This window comes from Manacus candei, unplaced genomic scaffold (genome assembly GCF_025592945.1).
Source record: "Manacus candei isolate 608988 ecotype Guabito, Panama unplaced genomic scaffold, ASM2559294v1 h1tg000088l, whole genome shotgun sequence".
NCBI lineage: Eukaryota > Metazoa > Chordata > Aves > Passeriformes > Pipridae > Manacus > Manacus candei.
This window is the reverse complement of record NW_026138136.1, coordinates 1828043-1850580: the sequence shown is the minus strand read 5'-3', so window position 1 is coordinate 1850580 and position 22538 is coordinate 1828043. Positions and strand designations below refer to the sequence as shown.

Here is a 22538-nt window from a genome sequence, read left to right as displayed (position 1 = left end):
ACAATAATAGCTATGATCAAATTATTCTAACTATAAATAGAATGTGTTTGTAACAATATTTTTCTACATTCTGTTTTATACTCCTGAATATCATCTCAGATGATTCTCACATTTCTCCCCAAAGAAAATTCAAAGCCAAAAATGGTTCAGACAGAAAAGAAATTATCTCTGATTTTACAGGAGAAGAATATTTAATTTCTTTATTGGGGATTCTATTTTCATAATGAAGTAAAGCTCTGCCTCTAGAAATAGTGAAACATAATGAATAATTGATAGAATTTGGATAGTGTTGTGCTGCATTTTTGTTTCATTTTAATTAATGAGAAATGTTTGGGAAAATCTCACTTCCTTCAAATAATTTAACACAAAATTCCTTCAACTTTATACAGAAGAACCTTAAATACAGTAACACAGAAAGCAACAAATGAAGATGAAGGAAGTAGTACTCTAAATAAATTATTCAGGATAAACTAAACTTGAAAAGATAAAAAACATAGTAGAATATTATCCATACTAGAAATCAAAGATGCAAGATAAAACACATTGAAAGAAATCACAAAAAACACTCAGGAAAAGTGTGAGATGTTGGAAAGTCAATCAACAGTCACCATGATTAAATAAAACAACATCGCACAGAATGACAACTAGTTTACGTTATTACTACATTTTGAGTTATTACAACAGTGCTACACAGACATAGTCACACTTTACAAGTGATATGATAATAAGCCTTATGAAATGACACCCTGATTCATGAAAGAATATATATCTTGAGACACAAAATCTAGTTTTAAATTCAGAAGAGTAAGAAAATCTGTTCATGTTACACTTTAAAATATCCATATTCACAGAGTATTTGAATGCTGGAATTAAGAACTCACACTCATAAGCATATGCAAATGTAAAAAATCACATGCACAAGGTATTATTAGAAACACAGAATAGTTCAAATTGGAAGGGATGACTAGAGATTGTCTAGTCAAATGTCCCCAGTGCCATGTCCAGACATGTTCTGAATGTCACCAAGGATGAAGACTCTATGAACTCTCTGGACAACCTATTCCTATTCAAACACCCTCACAGTAAAAGAGGGTTTATGCTTAGATGGAATTGTTTTAATTTGTGCCAATTGCCTCTTGTCCTTACACTGGGTATGACTAAGACAAGTCTGGCTCTATCTGCTTTAGTCCCTCCCATCAGGTATGTATGTACATTGGTAAGAACACCCCAACTAGAATCTCTTTTAAGCCAAACAGTCCCAGTTCTCTCAGCCTCTCCTTCTACATTAGATGCACCAATTCTTTATTCATCTTTGTATCTCTCCGCTGCACTTACTCCTGTATATCTGTGTCTCTTGTACTGGTGGGTCCAGGACTGGACTCCAACATTCTCACTGGTACTGAGAAGAGGGGAGGATCAATTCTCTTGACCAGCTGGCAACACTCTCTTTATCAAATCCCAGATGCTGCTGGGCCTTCTTTGCTGCACTGCGGGCTCATGGTCAACTGTTTGTATATCAGTATCCCCTGGTCCATCTTTGAAAAGCTGCTTTCCTCCTGCCCTCAGCGTGTACTAACGCATGGGATTGTCCTTCTTCAGGGACAGAACTTGGCGCTTCCTGTTGTTGATCTTCATGAGTGTCCTATAGGCCCAGTTCTCCAGCCTGCTGAGGTTCCTCTGCATGGCAGCACAACCATTCAGTCTGTAACTACTCCTTCCAGTTTTCTATCTCTGTAAACCTGATGAGCACGCACTGTGTTCTACCACTCAGGTCACTAAATGAAGAACATTAATGAACAGTACTAGACCCAGTATTTGAACCTGAGGGAACATTACTAATGACTGGTTTAGAGATGGACTTAGTTCTTTTTGAAACCATCAGTTCAGCTCGTGAGGATCACCTCTGCCCAAACCAGTACCAGGTCAACTCATATTCCATTTGCTGCTCATATACCTGTAAAATTCCATCTTGTTACATTTTACATCCCTTTTAGATTCAACTCCAGGTGAACATCGGGTTTCTCAAACTCATTTCTGTCTCCTTGAATGATGTCTCTGTACTTCTTCAAGGTCACCTGATCTTGCTTCCTTTTATGTATGTTTCTTTTTTATGTTCGAGTTTTGTCAGGAGATCCCTGTTCGTCCATGCTGGCCTCCTGTTGCCTTTATCTTCCTACATATTGGGACCTGGTGACTCTTGAGCTTGACGGAAGACAATATCTAAAATCAAACAGCTCTCCTGGTTCTCCTCCTCTCCAGATCTGCTTAATATAAGATTATTCCATACTGTACTGGGTTTGCATGGTCAGGTAACTGCTGAATGATCTCTTTGTCCTTATCTTGACTCATGAACTTTTGATTTTATTTTTTTTCCCATTTTAATTTCTTTATCCCTGAGGAAGGGCAGTGATAGAGAAGCTTTGGTGGGCACCTGGCACTCAGCCAAGATAAACCCACCACATCAGCAGATCACTGAACAGACCATGATCTGCCTTCCTGATTTCCAGGTTATGATCTTGCCATTTGTTTTGTGTCCTTCCCTCAGTATCCTGATCTCCACAATCTCATGGTCACTGCAACAAAATATGTTCCCTGACCTTCCCATTTCCAATCAGTTCTTCCTTGTTTGCAATTATCAGCCCCAGAGGAGCACATCCACTTGTTGGTTTCTCAGTTATTGGTATCAGAAGTTATTATCAATGCACTCCAGAAGTTTCCTAGATTCCTTGTGCCCTGCTTGTTGCCTTTCAGATCTTAGACAGGCCAAAGTAATTCATGTGAACCAGGGACTGCAAATCACAGATTGGTTTAGGTGGAAAAGACCTTTTGAGGTCATCTAGTCCAACTTGCCTGCTCAAGAAGAGTCAGTCAGGTAGGTTGCCCAAGACCAAGATGAAAGCTCCATCTTTTATTTCTTCCTCATGAGGTGATCTGTAGCAGATGGCTAATACAACAGTCACCCATGTTGGTCTGCTGGCCAGTCTTTACCCATAAGGTCTCAGTTGGCTCACCACTCAGGCAGAGTTCCATTCCTGTTGCTGTCTTGCCAGCCTGCGCTTCCTAAAGATCCTGAATCCAGGCACCGTAGTGTTTTAATTGTGTAAGCTGTAGCACTTTCACTCTGTGATTCCAATGAGGTCACAGCCCTGCAACTACATGCAGACCTCTAAGTTCCTCCTGTTGGTTTCCCATGCTGCATGCATCAGTGTACAGGCACTTCAGAGAGACAACTAGTTGTGAACATTGTTCCAAGCAGAGTGTTGAAGTTTCCTCTCTAAAGCCATCATCTCAGCACCTTTATTCATACACATACACTTCAGGTGGGCCCCCTCCCTTCAGTCCTTATTACTTTTGAAGTATCTTGTGCCTGTATCAGCCACAACTTATCCATATCTTGCCCTCTGCTTGCCAGTGCAGTCCACCACTTCTTCACTTGATTGTGGGTCACCATCTGCCTCTCCCATTTCTCCTATTTTAGGGCTTGCATCACCAAGCTGGTGGGAAACAAGGCTGGTGGGCCTTCAAGAAGAGAAGTCTGAACTACTTTTTCTAATATTAATACTATCTTACATGTGTAAAAGTTTCTATTGAGATTCCAACACATATGGAGCTGAAAAGACCTTAGTTGCACCACTATTAAAACAATTTGGTTACAGAAAAAATGTAAAACATGTACCAATAGGTGCTATTTTTTTCCCACAGTTCCCTACTTTGTCTGTTTTTGTTATCAAAATACCAACTTACTTAGAAATTTTTGGAGCAGTCTGTGTTAAGAGCATGGTTATGTAATTTACAGAAAGAAACACATTATTAACTGCATTTCTTTTTCGTGTATGTATACGTATTTTTTAACTCAAAACTTGAAACAGAATCTGTGTGACTAGGAAGTCACAGAGAACCTCTTCCCAATACTCTTATTTGAGAATGACATCCGCCTCCATGATTCAGGTTATAAAGGAATTATTACAGTATTTTGATTAAATAATGTCCTTTTGTCCACAAAAAGAAACAGAAATATATAGTACCTACCTGATACGTTATTTCATCAGAGTTTGCAGGTGCTGGATGGGGTGTATGGCTCACCAGTATAACTTGCTGTGAGCCTGATCCACTTTGGCTAGTGAGACTGGAATCTGTGAGTATAGCAGGGAACTGTTGACCCTACCAAAGAGGTGAGAAGAAAAAACAAAAGCAGCAGAATTATATATTTAAACAGGTATATTTAAACAGCTAATTGTAGTCACGTAAATTTTCATTTACACTGAGATTTCAACCACAGAATGACTCTAAATTTTCACTTTCTAGATTTTTAATTTTTTCCAATCTCCCCACTCTGTAGATTGTATTGCCAATGTGTCTTTGGCTCTTTATGACATCACAAAAACATTAAATTATGATAAAAATGAAACTAATGGTAAAGCTAGTGGGGAGATGATACTCCATACAGTACTATTTTTATAATTTTTTTATAATGCCACCTGTTATTAAAGATAGTCAATTAAATTCTGTCCTGTTACTTGCTGTGAAAGGAACTGTTGCAGCTGCTCTTCAACTCTCATGTTCACAAAGAGGAAAAGAAAAAAATTACCATATTAAATAATAGTAATTAATATTTTTAGGAGTACTATGCTGTATTACTGAGTAGTGATGAAGTACACAGTTCATCACTAAAACAGTAGAACTTATCTATTCAATGAAAAAAAATAACCCTGCAAAATTTATCTGCACTTCTGTTTAAACAGTTCATGTTTCTAGATGCCAGTATGCACACATCTTTGGCAGAAAGAAGGAAAGTTAACTGAGTTTTCAAATATTATGTATTTACAGGACAAAATTATTTTCTAGGCAAAATTTCCATTTCCTGCCCTGAAAGACAGTAATATCACTTTATCTGCCAGTTCAGAAACGCATGTCTTACCTGTGAAGTGATATTAAGTGTAACTGCATCAAGACCACCTGACAGCATTCCCTGAGTGTCAGCAAGAGTCAAAGTGACACTACCATCTCCTCCAACTCCTGATGAAGACATTACCAAATTCTGGGCAGAAACTGCAGACTGTGATATGGGTGTTGTTGAAGGCAGGTTTGTTCCACCTGTTGTATTAAGTTCTGGAATAGATGCAAAATGGTAAAAAATAAATCTGTTACATAAAAAACCTCTTAGCTGCCAACTTATTTTAAGTGAATTTAATTTCTATTTCTCATTCACTAGGACTTTCTATTTTGGAGTCAACTAAACCAGTTAAACAGCTAATCGAGCATTAAAATTGTCAAGAGTCAGATGATAAAATTAGAAAAATTTCATCTAGATGTAGCTTGATGGACATAATATTGACCAAACATGTGTTTGTGTGTATATAAACAGATATAGGTAGAAATTCATATATGTATTTAAAAACTCAAAATTTGAATACTAGAGTGACTTTGATATTTTATCACATTTGCAGCAAATGCACAAGATTCCTCTGTCCTCCAATTTATAGAAACAACCTTTCAATACTCCTTTAACTGCCCTGAAGTACTAAAACATACGTCTTCTTGCTTTCATTTTCTACTTACTATGTGGAATAAAGTTCATTTAAACTGACATAACAATTTAAAGACTCTGAAAAAAACACACAAAGCCCTGTAGTTCCTGAATCATAATGTGCAAGATTATACCATTTCATATTTAGTTATCTGGTCTAATATTTATTTTTTTAACAAAATGTTACCACTTCTAATTACAGAAATCTTTATATGCATACCTGGAGCATTTAGTGAAGGGCCCTGAGAAAGCAGCTGGTCATTGCTTATAGTTAATGTAGCACCTGTAGTCTGACTGCTGATGGTTGGCGCTGTTAGCCTTAAGCCAGTATTCAGATCACTGCCTCCAGAATTATGCTGAATAAGATCTTGGCCTGAATAGAAATTAGTCCTATTATAACTGGAAATGCCTCAACATTATTCTGCTACTGTTCTTAGAACTAAAAACAATAGATCATAAAATAATAAAAGTAGAAAATACAACCAAAACATAAAATTAATTTCTACAAATGCAGATTTTTATGCAGAGGTGCAACAAGTTTCTAATATAGATGTAACTATGACAATCTAGATCCTAAGATTTACAGAAATACCTGAGATTACTAATATTTAGACAAATATGGATCTTACTTATCTAGATTCATACCAAATTCATGAATCAGTAAAAATCCAGCAAACCAAAGGCCAAATGTGGTTAGTGTGACTTTTTAGATCTGCTATATGGATAATGAATTGCATTGAACAAGTCTTGTAAAGACATCACTTAACATGGTGTTAATTTTGCTTGATGGTCAACCAGCATAAAACATAAAAACTGAAACACAGAAACTGAAAACCAAATCTATCAGTTGTTGGACACCATTTTTCTTAGATGAGTGAACATTCATGATCAAGCAGAAGAACAACACAGACGTTATTGTTATGACACTTAAAAACACTAAACGTTACAGAACATAAAAAAAGAGAAAAGGAAATAAAATAAAAGGAAATAAAATAAAAAACAAAGCAAAAGAAAAATGCACTAAATATTATACTAGATCTATTAAAGAAATGTTATTAATCAAAATACAAACTTTTATTTTTTTTATTTTAACTATCTTCAAATGTTACCTTATAAAATAGAGATCTGGTACCATCGAAGATTTTTAAAAATACCAACCAGATATTGTAAGAGTGATTTCTTGAGGACTTCCTGATGAGGTCGCATTAGTAGAGCCTGAAGCATGAGCTAGAACTTGACTCAAACTGGAGTTATTTATGGTCAACATTATCTCATGTTGTCCATTTGAAGATGACACCATACCCTGTGAAGTTATGACTTGAGAAATGTCCTGTGCACCTAAATACAAGGGGTAGGACAAAAAAAAAAATCCATGAAGAGCCTTTCATTATAATAGACAAAATCTTTTAAAGTATTATTTGCTGAACTACAATAAATGATGTAGTCAAGGGGAGATGCTAGAACATGCATTCTAAAGGATAAATTTTCATATCCAATTTAATCCTCTCTAGTTAAGATTTTCAGAACAAAGAATGTGTATTTTTCTTAAGACTTTGGAAGTTCTTAAGTATTTTCACTACACAGAATCACAGAATGGTCTGGGTTGGAAGGGACCTTAAAAAGTATCTAGTGGACAGCAATGCTTTTCACTAGACCAGATTGCTCAGAGTTCCATCCAGCCTGGCATTGAACACTTCCAGGGATAGACAATCCACAACTTCTCTAGGCAACCTGTTCCAGTTCCTCATGCTCAGAGTAAAGAATTTTTTCCTAATAAATATCTAATATAAACCTACTCTCTAATCCACCTTCTGAAAAAAAATATATTAGCAAAGGGTAACACATAAAGCTGTAAAATTTGCTGAAGATGCTCATGTAAGAACTGCATGTTTATTTTATTAAATTAGGTATCTGGTTGGGGGGTAGGCAAGGGGTGACATTTTCTCACTGTGAATAATACCACTAAGTAGAACTAAGAAGTTCTAAGCACAATAAAACTATTGACACTTCTCACCATTTGCGCTGGTTGTCAGCACAGACTCCTGCTCAGACAGGGATCCTATTGTCATATTAGCAGATGATGTTACCGTGGGCTGCAAAGACAGGCCTGATATGGGCTGAATAACCACATTAGCTGGCACTGCACTTTCTGTTGCCTGGAGGGAGGGATTCTGTGGAGCCATACTGGGATCTCCAGTTAGTTGCTGAGTAAGTAAATTACTCTGCTGCAACGTCTGCTGTAGAATACTTGGATCGATCTGAAAAACAAGTTTCAACGATCAATCTGAAGTTAAAAAAGATAGATTAAAATGAATATTCTTAACATAAATCCGGAATTCATATTTATTGCATATAGAGTAGATACAGTTCTTAAACTTTATAATTAACCATTTAAAACTTAAATTTATTTTTTATGTGTCAGCATATAGCCAGTCTCTTAAATCACTAAGTATCAAGTCTATTCAGATTCACCTGTAGATTCTTCCATCAGCAAAACATTTGAGAAATAATGATCATAGTTACATATTAGTATGGAAGGCATCAGGTACACACACTGCTGGTATTCTGTACTGTCTTGTTAGTGCATGTAATGTTTATCATTGTCTTCAAGCCATTGAAAGTGAAAAGGCATGGAGCAGAAAGAAGAGTGATACCAGAAATTTTTTTTTTTTTTTTCAGCTACTAGGGCTCATTAAGGACCCAGTTCACAATTCAAATACTGTTGTCTATAGTTAAAGACAGATTTTACTCTTCACAAACATTTAGCGATTGAGAAAAACAAAAATTAAAATGCCTTCATTTTACGCTAAAAACTCCTTGAGTAGAAAGACTCTGAGCAACTCAATACAACTCTGCAGATGTCCCTTCCCTAACCTTGGAGTTGTACCTGGTAACCTCTACAGTTCTCCTCTAAACTCAACAATTCTGTGAAACTAATCAAACACAACCAAGTTCCTAAAAATCATTGTTTCACATCTTTCAAATACAAACTTTTAAATGTAATCATCTCATCTTTTTTCTGTTGTTCCTTTTACAACCTCAGTAGGAATTGAAATTTTGAATCCAACTATTAAAAACTTGCATAGTTATACAGGTGTCTTATCTTGTGCAATAATTTGGGCTTGTTTCGGGGGATCGGGGTGAGAGATGCCTTTTGTAAGCTGGGTGAGAGTCTAAAGTACTTTCAAAGTGAAGAGACAAAATGCAGTTAAAAGAAAAAAACCATATTTTAAAGCAATATGCCAAAATCCCAGATGAATAAAAAAAAATTAAAAAGAAAGAAACCAAACCAGAAAAATACCCCATTGTGCAGCTATTTTTAAAGTTTTCTAACATTGTATAACTCATACAGCAAGGTATTGCCATGTGCCTCACTCTTCTAGAATTATGTATATTCTAGAGAACTCTTCTAGAATTATGTATGCTCCTTAAACTTTCTTCAGCCCTCAAAGTGACTCCACAAAATTAAAAGCAAGAAATTGTAAACAACCAACCTGTAATGTTATGTTGTTAATACTGCTGGCATCTATTCCAGAAATTTGAACATTTTGTCCAACCAGATTAGCAGCAAGTTGTAGCTGTATTCCTTCAAGAGTGGCCAAGCTACCATCTGTCAAGGACACAGTTAAGTCACCTCCAGCTACCAAAGAAAACAGTTATATTATAATGTTTTTATTTATCAGTATTGACTACCTCTTTTAGCTTGTTTATTTTTATAAATTAAATCAAGACAAAAGCTACGTAGACAACATTTATTTTATGCCAAGAAAAAGAATCTGAAGTAGATGATTGCCTGTTTTAAAGCTTCATAAATTCTGTGTGATTTAAGGATTGTTACTTAACAACTAATGAGTATCTTACAAAGCAAGAAGTCCTCCAGAAGAGTTTTGGAAACCTGGAGAAATTGGTATAAATTTCATTGGAAAGTGTGCTGCACCTAAACACAGCAGCACTTACACATGATATTTACATTCTGACTCTGAATATACACACGAAAGCTACTGCCACATTTTGCACAGCACAAATGTTGTTCAGTATCGAAGTGTCAAAGTTCATCCTACGTACTAACATGGAAATAAAGGTATGTAAGCATTTGAAAACCAAAAATCTTCATTATTCATGTAAATAACTGGTGCAGAGAAACAGAATAACTGTTTTGCTTCTCCTCTTTTTAAAAAAAGGCAATAGAGTATTACCAAAAGGAATACAAGTACTTCAGAGCTGTTTGCTATCTATAATTTCTTCCTCTCTGCAGTGCAACACCACAGCAGAAACAAAAAGATCTTTTTAGGTGAACTGTATACGTTTTTCCCTTTGTTCTTAAATAAATAAATTTCTGTCACCAATGTGCATCGAACCATGAATTCAGTACAACTCTTACCTGTTTGGCAAGCAGTGTTTGCCATAACTTTCTGAACTCTAACAGAAAGCAAAGTTCAGAACTTGATCTCAACATCACCACCACCACGTCATCCATTTTTACCTGACACTGAAGCAGGCAGAATAGCCTGGCCCACAAGTCCTTGCTGAAGTAAATTTTGATCAAACTGACTTGTCAAAACGGAGTTATTCATGATGAAAACATTAGGGTCTGTAGAGGATGAATTAAGAAGGCTGACTGGTTGTAGTGCTTCAGTTGAAGTGCGGGCAACAGGCTTCCTAACTTTCTTTGTCTCTGGTTTATAATGACACTGTATGTGGGTTTTCCTGCGCCCCGAAGTACGAAACCGTAAATCACAGTGTGGACATTTGAAGGGCTTTGCTCCTGTATGCAGACGCATGTGGACTTTTAGACTCCCTTTTGTAGAAAAAGAATTACTGCACACATGACAACAGAAAAGCTTCTGGCCTGGAAAAGTTTCAAAAACAGAAAGGGAAGTTATAAAAGCTCTAAAATATTGACAGCACTAAATCATGCATTTAACAAAAAACCCCAACATATTCTGGACTAATCTGAACAGAATAAATTTGAAATAACTGGACTTTTTCTTTATAATCTTGTCTGCTTTTCAAATGAATTAAGGATCTCAATGAAGGGCATATTAATTTTTTCCTATTACTAAAACTCAGTAAGCTGTAAAAGCTTTCATGCAGAATCAAACTTGGTGACCTTCATGCCTCTGTCCTCCTCCTCATCTCACCTTCCTGACTAATCCAGTTGTTCTAACTACACAGTTCGTAAACCAGAGAATTAAAAGTTTTATCTCAACCTCTTCAGCATTTGGCTTCTACTTACTTGGCTATTCATTTCCTTTTTAATTCCAGCAGCTTTATTCTTCTGTTTCAATACTGCCACAATACTGACTAGAATTAATGGATTACAGGTAGGAAATGAATAAAATTAAGTGAGATAACATCATAAGACAAAAATACCAGCCCCTCAAAGTAATTTAGAAGTACAGAAATCTGGCCTATACATATACAGACCTCCTTATCCTCTCTCCTTTCAGATTGCATAACATCTGAAAAAAATCTTTGGTCTCAAATGGAACTGTTAATGTACTACAAGTAACAGCAAACTATGGAGTTTATTTCCTTAACCAAATCCATAGTTGTACAATTCACAAAAAGCATAATGTAAATATCTGGCAGAAAATATGCCACTGCAGCTGAAAACTCCCTATAACTCCTGAAATTCCCAGACCTTCCAGCACAATATTGCTTTCTAGCTAAACAAGGGAAAGAAATCAATGCATTTCATAAAGAAATCACAAAACCAATGTGTGCCTATGATTCCTGGTATTGAATTCTAGTTTCCATTTACACAGAAGAATCTCTCATCAAATTCCTGAATTCAATTCAACCTACTCCAAATGACAGATTTAGATTACAAAACCCTGGCACTGTTGTCACTTTTTCTTCATCAAAACTAAGTAAAACTCTGACAATGTTCTGTTTCAAATAATGGAGAAGAGCCCAATAACATGAGCCAGTAAGACAATGGGAATCTGGGCTGCAGAAAAGCTGTCTGCCACATTCAGGGTGCCACAAAGGAAGCCATCTAGCAGTCTTTCTCACTATATAAAAAAACCCCACCCAATGGTAGAAAAGGGAAATAAAAAAAATAAAAGCGAGAGAGAAGAAAACAAAAAAAAGTAAGCAGGAAAGAGCAAACTGAACATCTGAAGTCCTGTTATTTAAATATTCAAGGAGATTATTACCTGACTCTGGACAAATCTAATGTAAAATATTCCATTAAAGATAGTGAACAAAGAGACGCAATCTCTTGTTAAGTCCCAAAACTTTCCAACTGCTTGAATCTGGACATACATGACCAAATGCCTGCTTTGTTCTTTTGATTATCCTTAGTATCTGCTACTGTCTGAGACAAGATACTAATCTACGCGATGATCTGATGTGACACATCAGTAGTATTTCTTACTAAACAACAGAAGAAAATACAAATATAGTGCAACAGAGAGGGAGCTTCCATGAGCAAAATAATTATGTATTACAGTATTAAAAGCTTTCCATTGTCTTTTGTACTTTTGAAAAGAGATAATAATGAAGCTTAATGAAACTGTAACCAGTTTTAGAAATTAATTAGTTCAGGATTGGGTTTATTAGAGAAGTGCAATGGTAAGAAGAAAACGAGTATGAAAGATTTAGAGGGTTTTTTAATTAACGCAAAATTAGGGTTGAAGAACACCTCTATTAAAATCAGACCTCTCTCAGGAATACAGAGAAACTACTGTAAAAACCTAAATATTGCAGATATTAGGTTTATATTCAACTTGCATGATTCAAACAGCTGAACGCTCAAATTTTTTGTACTCTTCTTTTTCAATTTACTTAGCAGCACAAACATTAATGTTAATAATTTTTTTCTTCTAGTTTAACTTTATAAAATCCCTCAACTCCACCTTCTTGCTCAGGAAAATCATTTATCATCGAAATGCTACAGAAGATTTGACACAAAAATGTTATGGATACTTGCACACATAGTTTTTGCAGAAGCTAAGTGTATGACTGCTTTAGAAGCCTACTAATAGAGAAGGCTGTAATAATATGGATTTTTCAAAATGTCCTAATATGATTAACTTGATGATGCCATAAGTACCAAATTTCACTGACTACTGCCATTCATTGTGCCATATGCTAGATCCCAGCGAAAACATACCATTCCTTGCAAGATCTGTACTGAAAACAGCTGGTCAAGAAAGTAACCAGTTTCTAAACACAGACATTCAAAATCTTACTGACCTGTGTGTGTTTTAACATGACAGTCCAGAGTGGATTTTACAGTGAAACTCTTTCCACATTCTTCGCACTTATACGGCTTCTCTCCAGTATGGATACGAACATGCCTAATAATTCCAGAATACATGTACATCTGAATTTCTACTTTTACGTCAGTTTGCAAAAATATTTATTTTCTATCTTGTTAATTTTAGAATTAATTAAATACTTATACTATCATTACACTAAGCAGAACAAGTAAAGAAAATTGAAGTATTTGCCTTTTTTTTCCAACTGATTTTTACATGCTTTCACATGCAGGTCTTATAGCAAGAAAAAATAATTTATTCAAAAACTTCATAATAATAATTTCAATACTGCAAGAAAATAAATATGAAAAGGTTGGGTTAGTCATAGTCAGAAAATGTATTTTATATTTTGACGTTATGTAAATATGAGTCAAAATTCAACTTAGACATAAAGAGTTATATGAAACTATTATTGCTTAAGTTTCTGGTGAACAATTTAGCAAATTAAAAACACACAAAACTTTTTCATTCCTTACCTGACTAAATCACTGGGCTTTTTAAAACTTTTGGGACAATAACTACAACAGTTGGCATATTTGGGTTCTGCTTCCAGTTCTGCTTGCTTATCTTTGATCTCACTAATTCTGTCTTTCTCTGCAGCAGACTGGACAAGAACTTTTTCTGAGACAGTGGCACTTTCTTGAGGCCTAATCTTTGCCAGTTCTGCTGTTTCTTCTTCTGTAAAAGTTATGACACCAGGACGAGATTTTCTGGAAGTTCTTTCAGAGTTTTCATCATCATCTTCAACACATGCAACTTTTAAGAAAAAAAAAAGGCAAAACAAAAAAATCAAACCGAAACAAAAAACCATGTTTGTTTAGTTTAATCTATCAGCTGAAATTACAAAAAATAAAAGGGTTTATTATTAAACACATCGCCACTACATTACGTGCTTGGACTTTAATCTCTTTCAAAGGTCTAATTACTCATGTCCATACTTCATTTAAAAAAAAAAGCTGAATTTCTGATTCTTATTTTTACAATAACTAATACAGGTATAAGTAATTTAGTACAAAAAATGTTCTACTTTGGTGACAAACTAAAGTAACTATGTCACATACAGTACCTTGAATACACTGGACAGATCCTGGAAAACATTTCTTTAAACAATTTAGATAACACAGCAATTTTAGCAGCTCTGGACATCAGACATTATCCATGCTGGAAGGTTATTTTGTAATATTACTGTTACAGCATTCATGTAATCCACCAAAACATCTGTATTTCTTATGGAGAAAGGACTGTAAAAGTAAAAGTGAAATAATTTACCTCCCCCTCCTGTATCTGTAGCTGCTGCTACAGCTGAGGAGACTGTCTGATGTTTTTTCATATGTTTTTTGCAGTGAACAGTTGTTCGAAAGCTTTCATCACAGAATGGGCACTTGTAAGGCTTCATGCTCATGTGAGTTGCCATGTGCCTGGTAAGGCTGCCATTAGTTGTGAAGGAGGTATTGCAAATGCTACAGCTGAATGCTTTAACTCCTTAAAGTAACAGAAACAAATAAGTAGCATGCTATTTGTTTAAGTTTGCTTACACAGGACATTTACAAAACCCAAACATGGTTTAAGCCAATATAGAGCTGGTATACTCTGTTACCTGTATGAGTCTTCTCATGTGACTTAAGAACTCCTGAGGAAACAAAACCACGTCCACAGAGTTGGCATTTATAAGGTTTCTCACCAGTATGTGATCGTACGTGTTGTTTCAAATGGCTGGATTTCTTAAAACCCTTGTTGCAATATTCACATCTATTAGAAGAAAATTGTTTTCATTAGTTGTATACAATTACTAGCCATAAAAGATTCAGGAAATTCTGTAACGGAACATAGAAGTACAACAAACCTATATGAACGCCTACTTTGATCTTCATTATCCTCAAGAAAATGAGGCCGTTGGGTATGCAATTCAAGTTCTTCTTGTGGTGACTGATCTTGTATCAAGCGAGTAGTCTAAAAATCAAAGCCTCAAGTAAATTTCAATAACAAGATACTGAAATAAAGTCACACAAACAGGCAACAAAAAATTTGCAGCATTTACAGTCAATACCAGTAATCAAATTTATGCTTTCATAAATTTTGACAAGAAATTAAGAGTTCTATATGACACCTAGCTCTTTCATAGTAAGAAGGCAGGCACCAAAATGTTCACCTACTGTATTGGAATAAATAGACAATGTGGTGCATTTTATACTTCTCTGAATCTACACAAAAACGTATTTAACTTGTCTAGGCTTTCTAATGTTGGAGGAGTTAAATTTAAAACTAAAGAAGCCATTTTAAACATTGAGTAGCAAAACACAGTGCTGCTGAAGACTTCACTACTTTTTGAGCATTCCTGTAAGTAAAAGCCACTATAGAATAATCCTTAAAAACAACAGCATGTTTTAAGATTTGAAGAGAAGGAAACTCCAAAGCCTGTAGGTTGAAATTACTCAAACTCTTCCAGATCCTAAACTCCACTTCAGTTCTCTGACTGACATTTCCAATTCGCAAACAAGCTTGAAGAGACAATAACTCATGCAGATCATCGCGGTAAGTACATTACGACAGGTGGTCTTCATGCTAGGTGCTGCTACCATCATAAAAAGTTATATTTAAACTGTATTTTTAGCAACTGAGTTCTTTTACAAATTTAACGAGATGAAAACCACACAAGAACATCACACATTGTGATATGCAAGCTCCATGAATGACCACTATACATGTGCAATGTTTTTTTATTGTTTGATCAAAGATATAGAAATCAAAGAATTAGGACAAAAGATAGTGTAATAATGTACAATTATTTCATAACTTTATGTCTTTTTCCTCAGTTTTAACATTGCAATCCAACTCTACAGCATTATATCCTTTTTTAAGTCTAGAACACCAAAACATACAATTTCTTTTTAGAAACATGTAATCAGGTCACTTATCCTCTTCCCACCCCCGTTTTCCAGTTGCTAAACATAAGCAACCTAGAAGAGAAATCCTGAAACTTTTCTGACTTCTCATTTTACTTACCACCAATGAAATGGTGCAAAGAAACTCACCACTGAACACAAAACAATAAAGTCTGCCTTCTAGCAGTACTTACTACATTAATAGTGTCTGTATTTGGAACCTGAAGAAGGGCTGGTGGATGGTAACTCGTTGAAAGAGCCTGAGATTCAAGTGTGCTTGAATCCTGCAGCTGCTGTACAGCTGGAAATTGAGTCTGTTGATTGTAGCTGTCGTTCACTGTAAAACCTGCCAGAAATTAAACAGTCACAAACCTGGAAAATACACTGAATTGGAATTTGAATAACACCACACTTCTCTGAAAACTACCTTCAAAAGAAGTTAAGTAGTATTACTACATAGTAATACTTGTATTCTTCACTGTTGAGTGTCAAAAGACACAAATGTTTCTGGCATCTATGTAATATGCATAATAGGGTTACTTACCATTAGCTGGAATTCTATTGGAAAATCTCCTCCACAGAAAAACACTGTTTGAAGTTTCTTCGGAGTGCCACAATTACCTTAGAGCCATTGAAATTTTGAATTTCTTGTATGTAAGCATGCATGTGTCAAACAGGTTGACCCATCTCCCTTTATCCACGTTGGTACCACGCTCCCTTAACTACACTGGAAGCCGATCACAAGGATGCAAAGCTCAGTGGGGAGGATGGCGGGTGAGTGGAGGAGATGACCCAATAGGAGAACTCCAGTTTCTGATAAAGTAACCCCATTTTCTCCTACTTTGGATCTCCTCCACATATTCCCACTCTTTAGATAATAGTAAAGTAGAGCCTCTCAAAGGCAAACTGCAAAGTAAAAAATAAACATATTTTTATTCACATTTCCAGTAAAAAGACCTGAAATTTTTATTTGGTTCTGTTCTCCCAAAATATCAGATCTTAATCACCTCCTTTTCTAAATGAATGGATGAAATGATAGCAACAATGATTCAGAGCCAGGGAAATATAGCTCAGATTGCATTGTTTTTAAATGCTATTATAGATGTCCTTTATCAATCCTTTTAAGTCCTAATACTTCTAAAAAAACAACCCACAATGTAATGTGGAAAAAAATGAAACCACAAGTATCAGTAATTCAGGTATGGGCAACAATTTTAGTACTTCTGTGCAGTTTGCCTTTAGTGGACAAAAAGGGTGAAGATTATGAAAAAAGGGCAGAAACAAACCCACATCAGAAGACCACAGCATCAAAGGCCAAAAAGCAATGCTTAAAGAATGTTTTGAATTACAGTATAACAGAAACTTGGATGTGTTAAGTTTAAGCAGAAATTTTCCCAAAAGACCCTTTCCACACCAGAAGAATACTGTGATCAGTAGAGGAAAAAACCCTACTCGTATGCTATTGCTTACATTATAGAATGAAAACCCAGAAATGTAAACAAATCTTGAAAGTACTATTAGTCAGGTCATAATCTGACACCAAATCTATCGTTGTAATTTCTATATAATTTTCTCTCCTACAACTTGTAATCCTACAAGATTACAAGAAAAAAAAAAGGATTCAACAAGCTGAACCTTGCCCCTCAATTACTTAGTGAAATGACAAAATAAAAAAGTAGCCTGAAGAACAGCAATGAAAAGTTTTGCAGTGATAAAAGGGCTGCTAATTTACGCTTTTCAAATAAATTTTAGAAGTATCTTTATTGAAAAATGGCATTCCCACTACACTAGATGAATATACAGAAAAAAACAAGACTCAAGAAACTGAAGCAAAGTGATGTCACTTCTATGCCCTACATGAAAAAAAAAAAAGGACATAACTATTAAATGTACAAAGAAACAGCTACCTAAAAAACCTGAAACTTTTTTTAATCAGCAGGTAAATTGTACTAGCTAAGAAGGAAAAAAGAAGTTACTATACCATGACCTGTTTTGCTTCACAGTGTTTAAATAAAAGCAATTATTGACATCCCGAAAAATTTCCCAGGACTGTGCAACAAAATGCTCAGAAGAAAAGTTCTGAATGTAGAGGTATTTGAGGACAAAACGAAAGAAATACTACTTCTGAAAGTAGTTCTGAAATAAATATGGACCAAAGCTGTGACAAGAATATATTTGATGCATTCCCATTTTGCCCAACACCTAACATGAAGGTAATTTTCCACTCAAAAAAGATCTGACAACTTGAGCATGCTCAAAGGCATTTGCTACCACCATAAAATTTCTACAGAACAGCATTAAAAAACCCCACACCACCAAACACCAAAAATCAGACATTCAGTCTGAGAGAGAAATAAATTTCATAACCTTTTTTTTCCTGCTCTTTTTTTTTTCCATCGCTATATATTGTTTTTCCCTGAAGCTTTTGATCAATCTTCAAAGAACAGAGAACATCTGAGGCTCTGTATAATAAGGGGAGTCTCTTACTATGACTATGAAGTCTTCTAAAGTTGGAATTGCATTTTGCATTTTTCAGTACAAGTAATCATTTGCGTTGCTTGGGGTTTTTTTGGCTTTCGGACATCACTCAACCTATTGTCTTCTATATTAACAAAACATATTGCAAAACAGAATACTCTGGAAATCAGTTTACTAGTGGAAAGATGTGCCTTGCACATGAGAATGAGAAAACAACAGCATGATACTCATAGCAAATACAATATTTTAGTTTAGACAAAACTTCAAATCTTTACTGACAGATCCTTCGAATTCTAACATTACCAACATCTACCTGCACATGTGCATTTCAGCTGGGACCAGTGCTTAGCAATTAAATGTTCTGCAGGCTTGCTTCTTAGGCAACTTTTGCAACCAGCTGAACAGTACTGACTGGAATCAGTGTGTAAATAGTTACTGAAAAATCAGAATGTCCTAAGATTGCAGATCAACTTCTTAGGAAAGCAAAACAGCAGTCTGGTGGCAAAGGTATATTTCTATGGGCTACAGAATAACATTTGGAAGCATTTGGAATTCTTGCAGTTTTTCAAGGTCACTCACCTATCACTACTATTTGAATTATCATTCAACCATGCTTACAGGGAGACTTTAAAGGAAGAAAAGGTGATGTAATTTATATGAAAACACATTTGGTGACATATTATTCAATAACTCCAAACCAATTTCATATAAAAGGTACACTTGGTTGTTCTGACATCACTAAAAAGTCTTGAAATGAAGATACCTGAACACATAAACTACCAAGAACACAAGTCCTTTTCCTCAGTCTTCAAATCTAGCTCAAATGAATCATAGATTATGATACAGCACCACCCTCACAGGATCTGCACTTCTTTACAAGTCTGAACACATCAAGAAGAAAACCTATCTGAACAAACCAGAAATTCAACAGAATTATTACAAACAAACCTGAAAGAGTAAGTTCTGGCAGGTCTGTGCAGACCTAGAAATCAGTCTCATCTGGCTGAAATGCTAAGATTTTTTTTTCTTAAAAAAAAACAATAAAAAAGAGATATCAAAACACCTATCAAAGATCTTTCATAACTCCTACATTGTTTTATTAATAAACACTGAACCAAAATATTTTAACAAGAATACAGCCTATAAATACCAAGGATAAAAAAGACATAGTGTTTTAAGCTTTAGTGTTCTGCCTAGCTGATAGGAAAAAGAAATTAGGAGCATGAAGCACAGATGCAGACATAGGGAGAGGGTCGACCAATTTAACGCATGCATCCGCGCAAATGCTTACCTACCTGAAATTCAAAAATTTTGAAGGGCTCCAGGATCTTCAAGGAAACTTCAAAGAGTTGGGAATCTGTGGATGAGATTCCAAGTAGAATAGGAGACATCTTATACAAACGAGACTTTAAAAAGCCCACACCACAAATGTTCTGATTGTCTGTACCAATTCTACAATGTACCGATGATCAGTCTGGATTTCTGACGATGAAAGAATTGTTTTGTGAGTTCTAGAAGAGTCTCTGTCCTCCCCAAGAAATCATTCAATATTTATTTAATAGAGAAGATACACATACGTAAAAACTGAAGTTTAAATAAGATAACAAAACAATGTGCACATATTGGGTTTTCAAATTCAAAGGAGCCACTAACAAGGAAACAAAACCCACCACCACTCTTCAGATTAACATAGAGTTAAAGGCTGCACTTTTTTCTGTAGTCTCTTTTCATTCATTTGAAAAAACGTAAAAGGTAACCAATGAAAATCGTCATAGGATTTTAAGAGGACCTGGATCAGTCTTGTTTAATAAAGGTGGAGACTTTAATTTTTTTTTCTTTACATACAAAGCAGCACAACCTAGAGAATTAAAATCAGAAAGTTATGCTATTTCTCATAGTATCATGCAACTTACCAGAGTCAATTAAGTTTTTACAAAAGACGCTATAAAACTTAAAATGACACTATATCAGCTGGTCAGCCACTGAGGTATGCTTCCCAACCAAAACAAATGAAAACCCCTTGAACATTCTCCATGTAAGGAACTCCACGTGCCCACCCTGTCCCTCCCCAAAAAAACCCCAACCACCAAAAAAAACTCAAAACAAACCCAAACAAAATTAGTAGCTTCATACTAAGTAACAATTCAAGAAATCCAGCTCTGAAAAGCAAAGCAAGGTAGTAGCTTCTTCATTATTTACAGGCTACATAAACCTTACACACTTCTCTGTCTTTTATAGGGAAAAAAAGTTTTCAAATGCTTCCAGTCTCTTAATTTGTTCCTTACATTGCTCTATAAAATACAAAAGGAAACTGCTGTGGACAGCAGAAAGTATGATTTTCTACATGACTATATTTTGCACTGTCTTTTTTCAAAATGGATCCAAACAGCTACTCAGTCAAATCTTACCGTGTTTCTGATCATTTCAGGTTATGAGCATGCATATTTAGGGGGAAATTTGTGTAAACTGCCACAGCAATTTCAAACACAATCAAAGAAAGAATATGAAATGCCTGACTATAAAACCCCTACTGAAATGACTAGACATCGGCTCATAAAAGCAAAATCTATTTATATTTAAGTATTCAAAATATTCTACCAAGTATAGCTTCAAAACAGTAATTGTTTTGCAAGTCCTCTGCATTGCAGTTACTCCAAGTGCAGGTGCTTACTTTAGAAGTGCTTTATCATAGCTATGCTGAAGAGTCAGATTTATAAAAATTACTTTTGTAAAACCTTGATTCATTACTAACCTTGTGATAAGCCCTGTTGATCAAATGGCTGCTGTGTTATAGCCTGTTGTTCAAACTGAGTGATGTTTTCCTGTAAAGCATGCTGGGATGTCACAAATCTATCTGAAATGGGGAAGGGAAGGGGAGAAGGTGGGAGGAGAAAAGAAAGAGAAAAATATCAAGATGTAAATAACTGCATATTTCAGTTGTTTCCAAACTCCTATATTTTATAGTCACTGAATTTTAACTGTATTAAAAATAAGCAAAAAATTATGGGCCGAACAGGTATTTAAATATTGGGTTATAGCACACTTTACTTATATTCCCCTGTTGTACTTGCTAACTCATTATACCATGGAAAAGAACAAATAAGCAAAACCAAAATACTTTGTTTCACTATTATGTATAAGTATATCAAATATTTCATATTCTCTCACCTCAAAACACAAGTATTACTTTCTAAGTAGACTATACAGAAGTGCTTTTTATTAATAAGAGCTGATGTGGTAAAATTTTGTACTATTTTTTCATATATTAGTTTAATAGTTTTGTTTGCTACTACTAAAGAGTGCAAATCTTAATCTTTTTATATTTTAACACTAAACCTAAAGAGCAATGAATGAAACTGTACAACATGCTTTAAGTAGCTAGCCTTTACTCCATGTATTTTTCTAGTTGTTTACTTGCATTGTCTTGAAAGCCAAAGGACTGAAATTTGTCAAGAAACTATTATTTGAGAACTTGTAAACTTACCTCATTATAAACCTAATTGTACTTCAAATACTCACCCTCATCTTGCTCTAAAGGTTGGTCAGCCAACTGTTGTTCTAGTGCTGCTTCTTCTGTGCCTACTACTGGTTGCTGGTCTAACTCTAAAATAGCCTGCTGATCTGTTGCAACAGCTTCTGACTGCTGTAGCTCATCACTTTGAATCTCCACTTGCATCTGTGTAGAAACATGAATGCTCTGCTGATCTACTGTAGAATCATCTATTGAAGAGGATTGCTGATTCTGCTGAAGTTGCTGTGCAAGTTCATATCTGCAAAGAAAGGTAAGAAAGCCTTGTTGCGGTTTCAGTTAGACACTTACCGTAACTATTTATGTGAAAAATTTATTATTTTTATTATACACCATAATTTACTACACTTTCAAAAGGTACCTATGTGTTTGCTACCCATAAATAAACATCCATAGTCAAATATATGCATTTGTTACAGAGCAAAGCTGCCTTTCCAAGTATCTTTAAGGAACAGCTACTGAACTACATTGAAGGATTCATGTAAAAATTGTAAACATACCTATGAGTCTTCATGTGTTTTTTACAGTTTAGTGATGTTTTGAATGTCTTTTGACAATACGGACACATATACGGCCGAAGATCATTATGGATCCCCATATGTCGCCTAAGGCTACCACCAGTAGTGAAGGCTCCATTGCATACAACACACTTGAAAGCTTTCAATCCAGTGTGGGTTCTAATATGTGCTTTCAGAACTCCAGCTGACACAAAACCTCTTCCACACTGAGAGCACTTAAATGGCTTTTCACCAGTATGTGACCTTTTGAAGAGAAAGCAGAAGATTTAACAGTTTGATTTACAAAGTTATTAAAGGACTAAATTTTAAAATGAGCAAAATAAACAAAACTAAGGT

General features: G+C 35.3%; 1 protein-coding gene across 9 annotated transcripts in view; it reads right to left on the bottom strand.

Annotated features, from left to right (window-relative positions):
• ZNF236 (zinc finger protein 236) overlaps positions 1–22538 on the bottom strand; it is a 72676-nt gene that overhangs the window by 13070 nt on the left and 37068 nt on the right. For 7 of the 9 annotated variants that reach the window (XR_007908599.1, XR_007908598.1, XM_051812664.1 and 4 more), the window contains exons 14-29: positions 22185–22445; positions 21675–21925; positions 20908–21009; positions 15872–16023; positions 14639–14745; positions 14393–14544; positions 14065–14277; positions 13272–13551; positions 12731–12834; positions 10011–10376; positions 9022–9167; positions 7542–7785; positions 6686–6865; positions 5748–5900; positions 4919–5109; positions 4030–4161 (exon numbers count right to left, since the gene is read on the bottom strand). Coding sequence is in view for 7 of the 9 variants with exons in the window: in XM_051812664.1 (XP_051668624.1) it covers positions 4030–4161; positions 4919–5109; positions 5748–5900; positions 6686–6865; positions 7542–7785; positions 9022–9167; positions 10011–10376; positions 12731–12834; positions 13272–13551; positions 14065–14277; positions 14393–14544; positions 14639–14745; positions 15872–16023; positions 20908–21009; positions 21675–21925; positions 22185–22445 (3034 nt within the window). In the remaining 2 variants the exon portion in view is untranslated. The remainder of the gene's footprint in view (positions 1–4029; positions 4162–4918; positions 5110–5747; positions 5901–6685; positions 6866–7541; positions 7786–9021; positions 9168–10010; positions 10377–12730; positions 12835–13271; positions 13552–14064; positions 14278–14392; positions 14545–14638; positions 14746–15871; positions 16024–20907; positions 21010–21674; positions 21926–22184; positions 22446–22538) is intronic. The other 2 variants (XM_051812666.1, XM_051812670.1) reach the window with 2 other exon arrangements.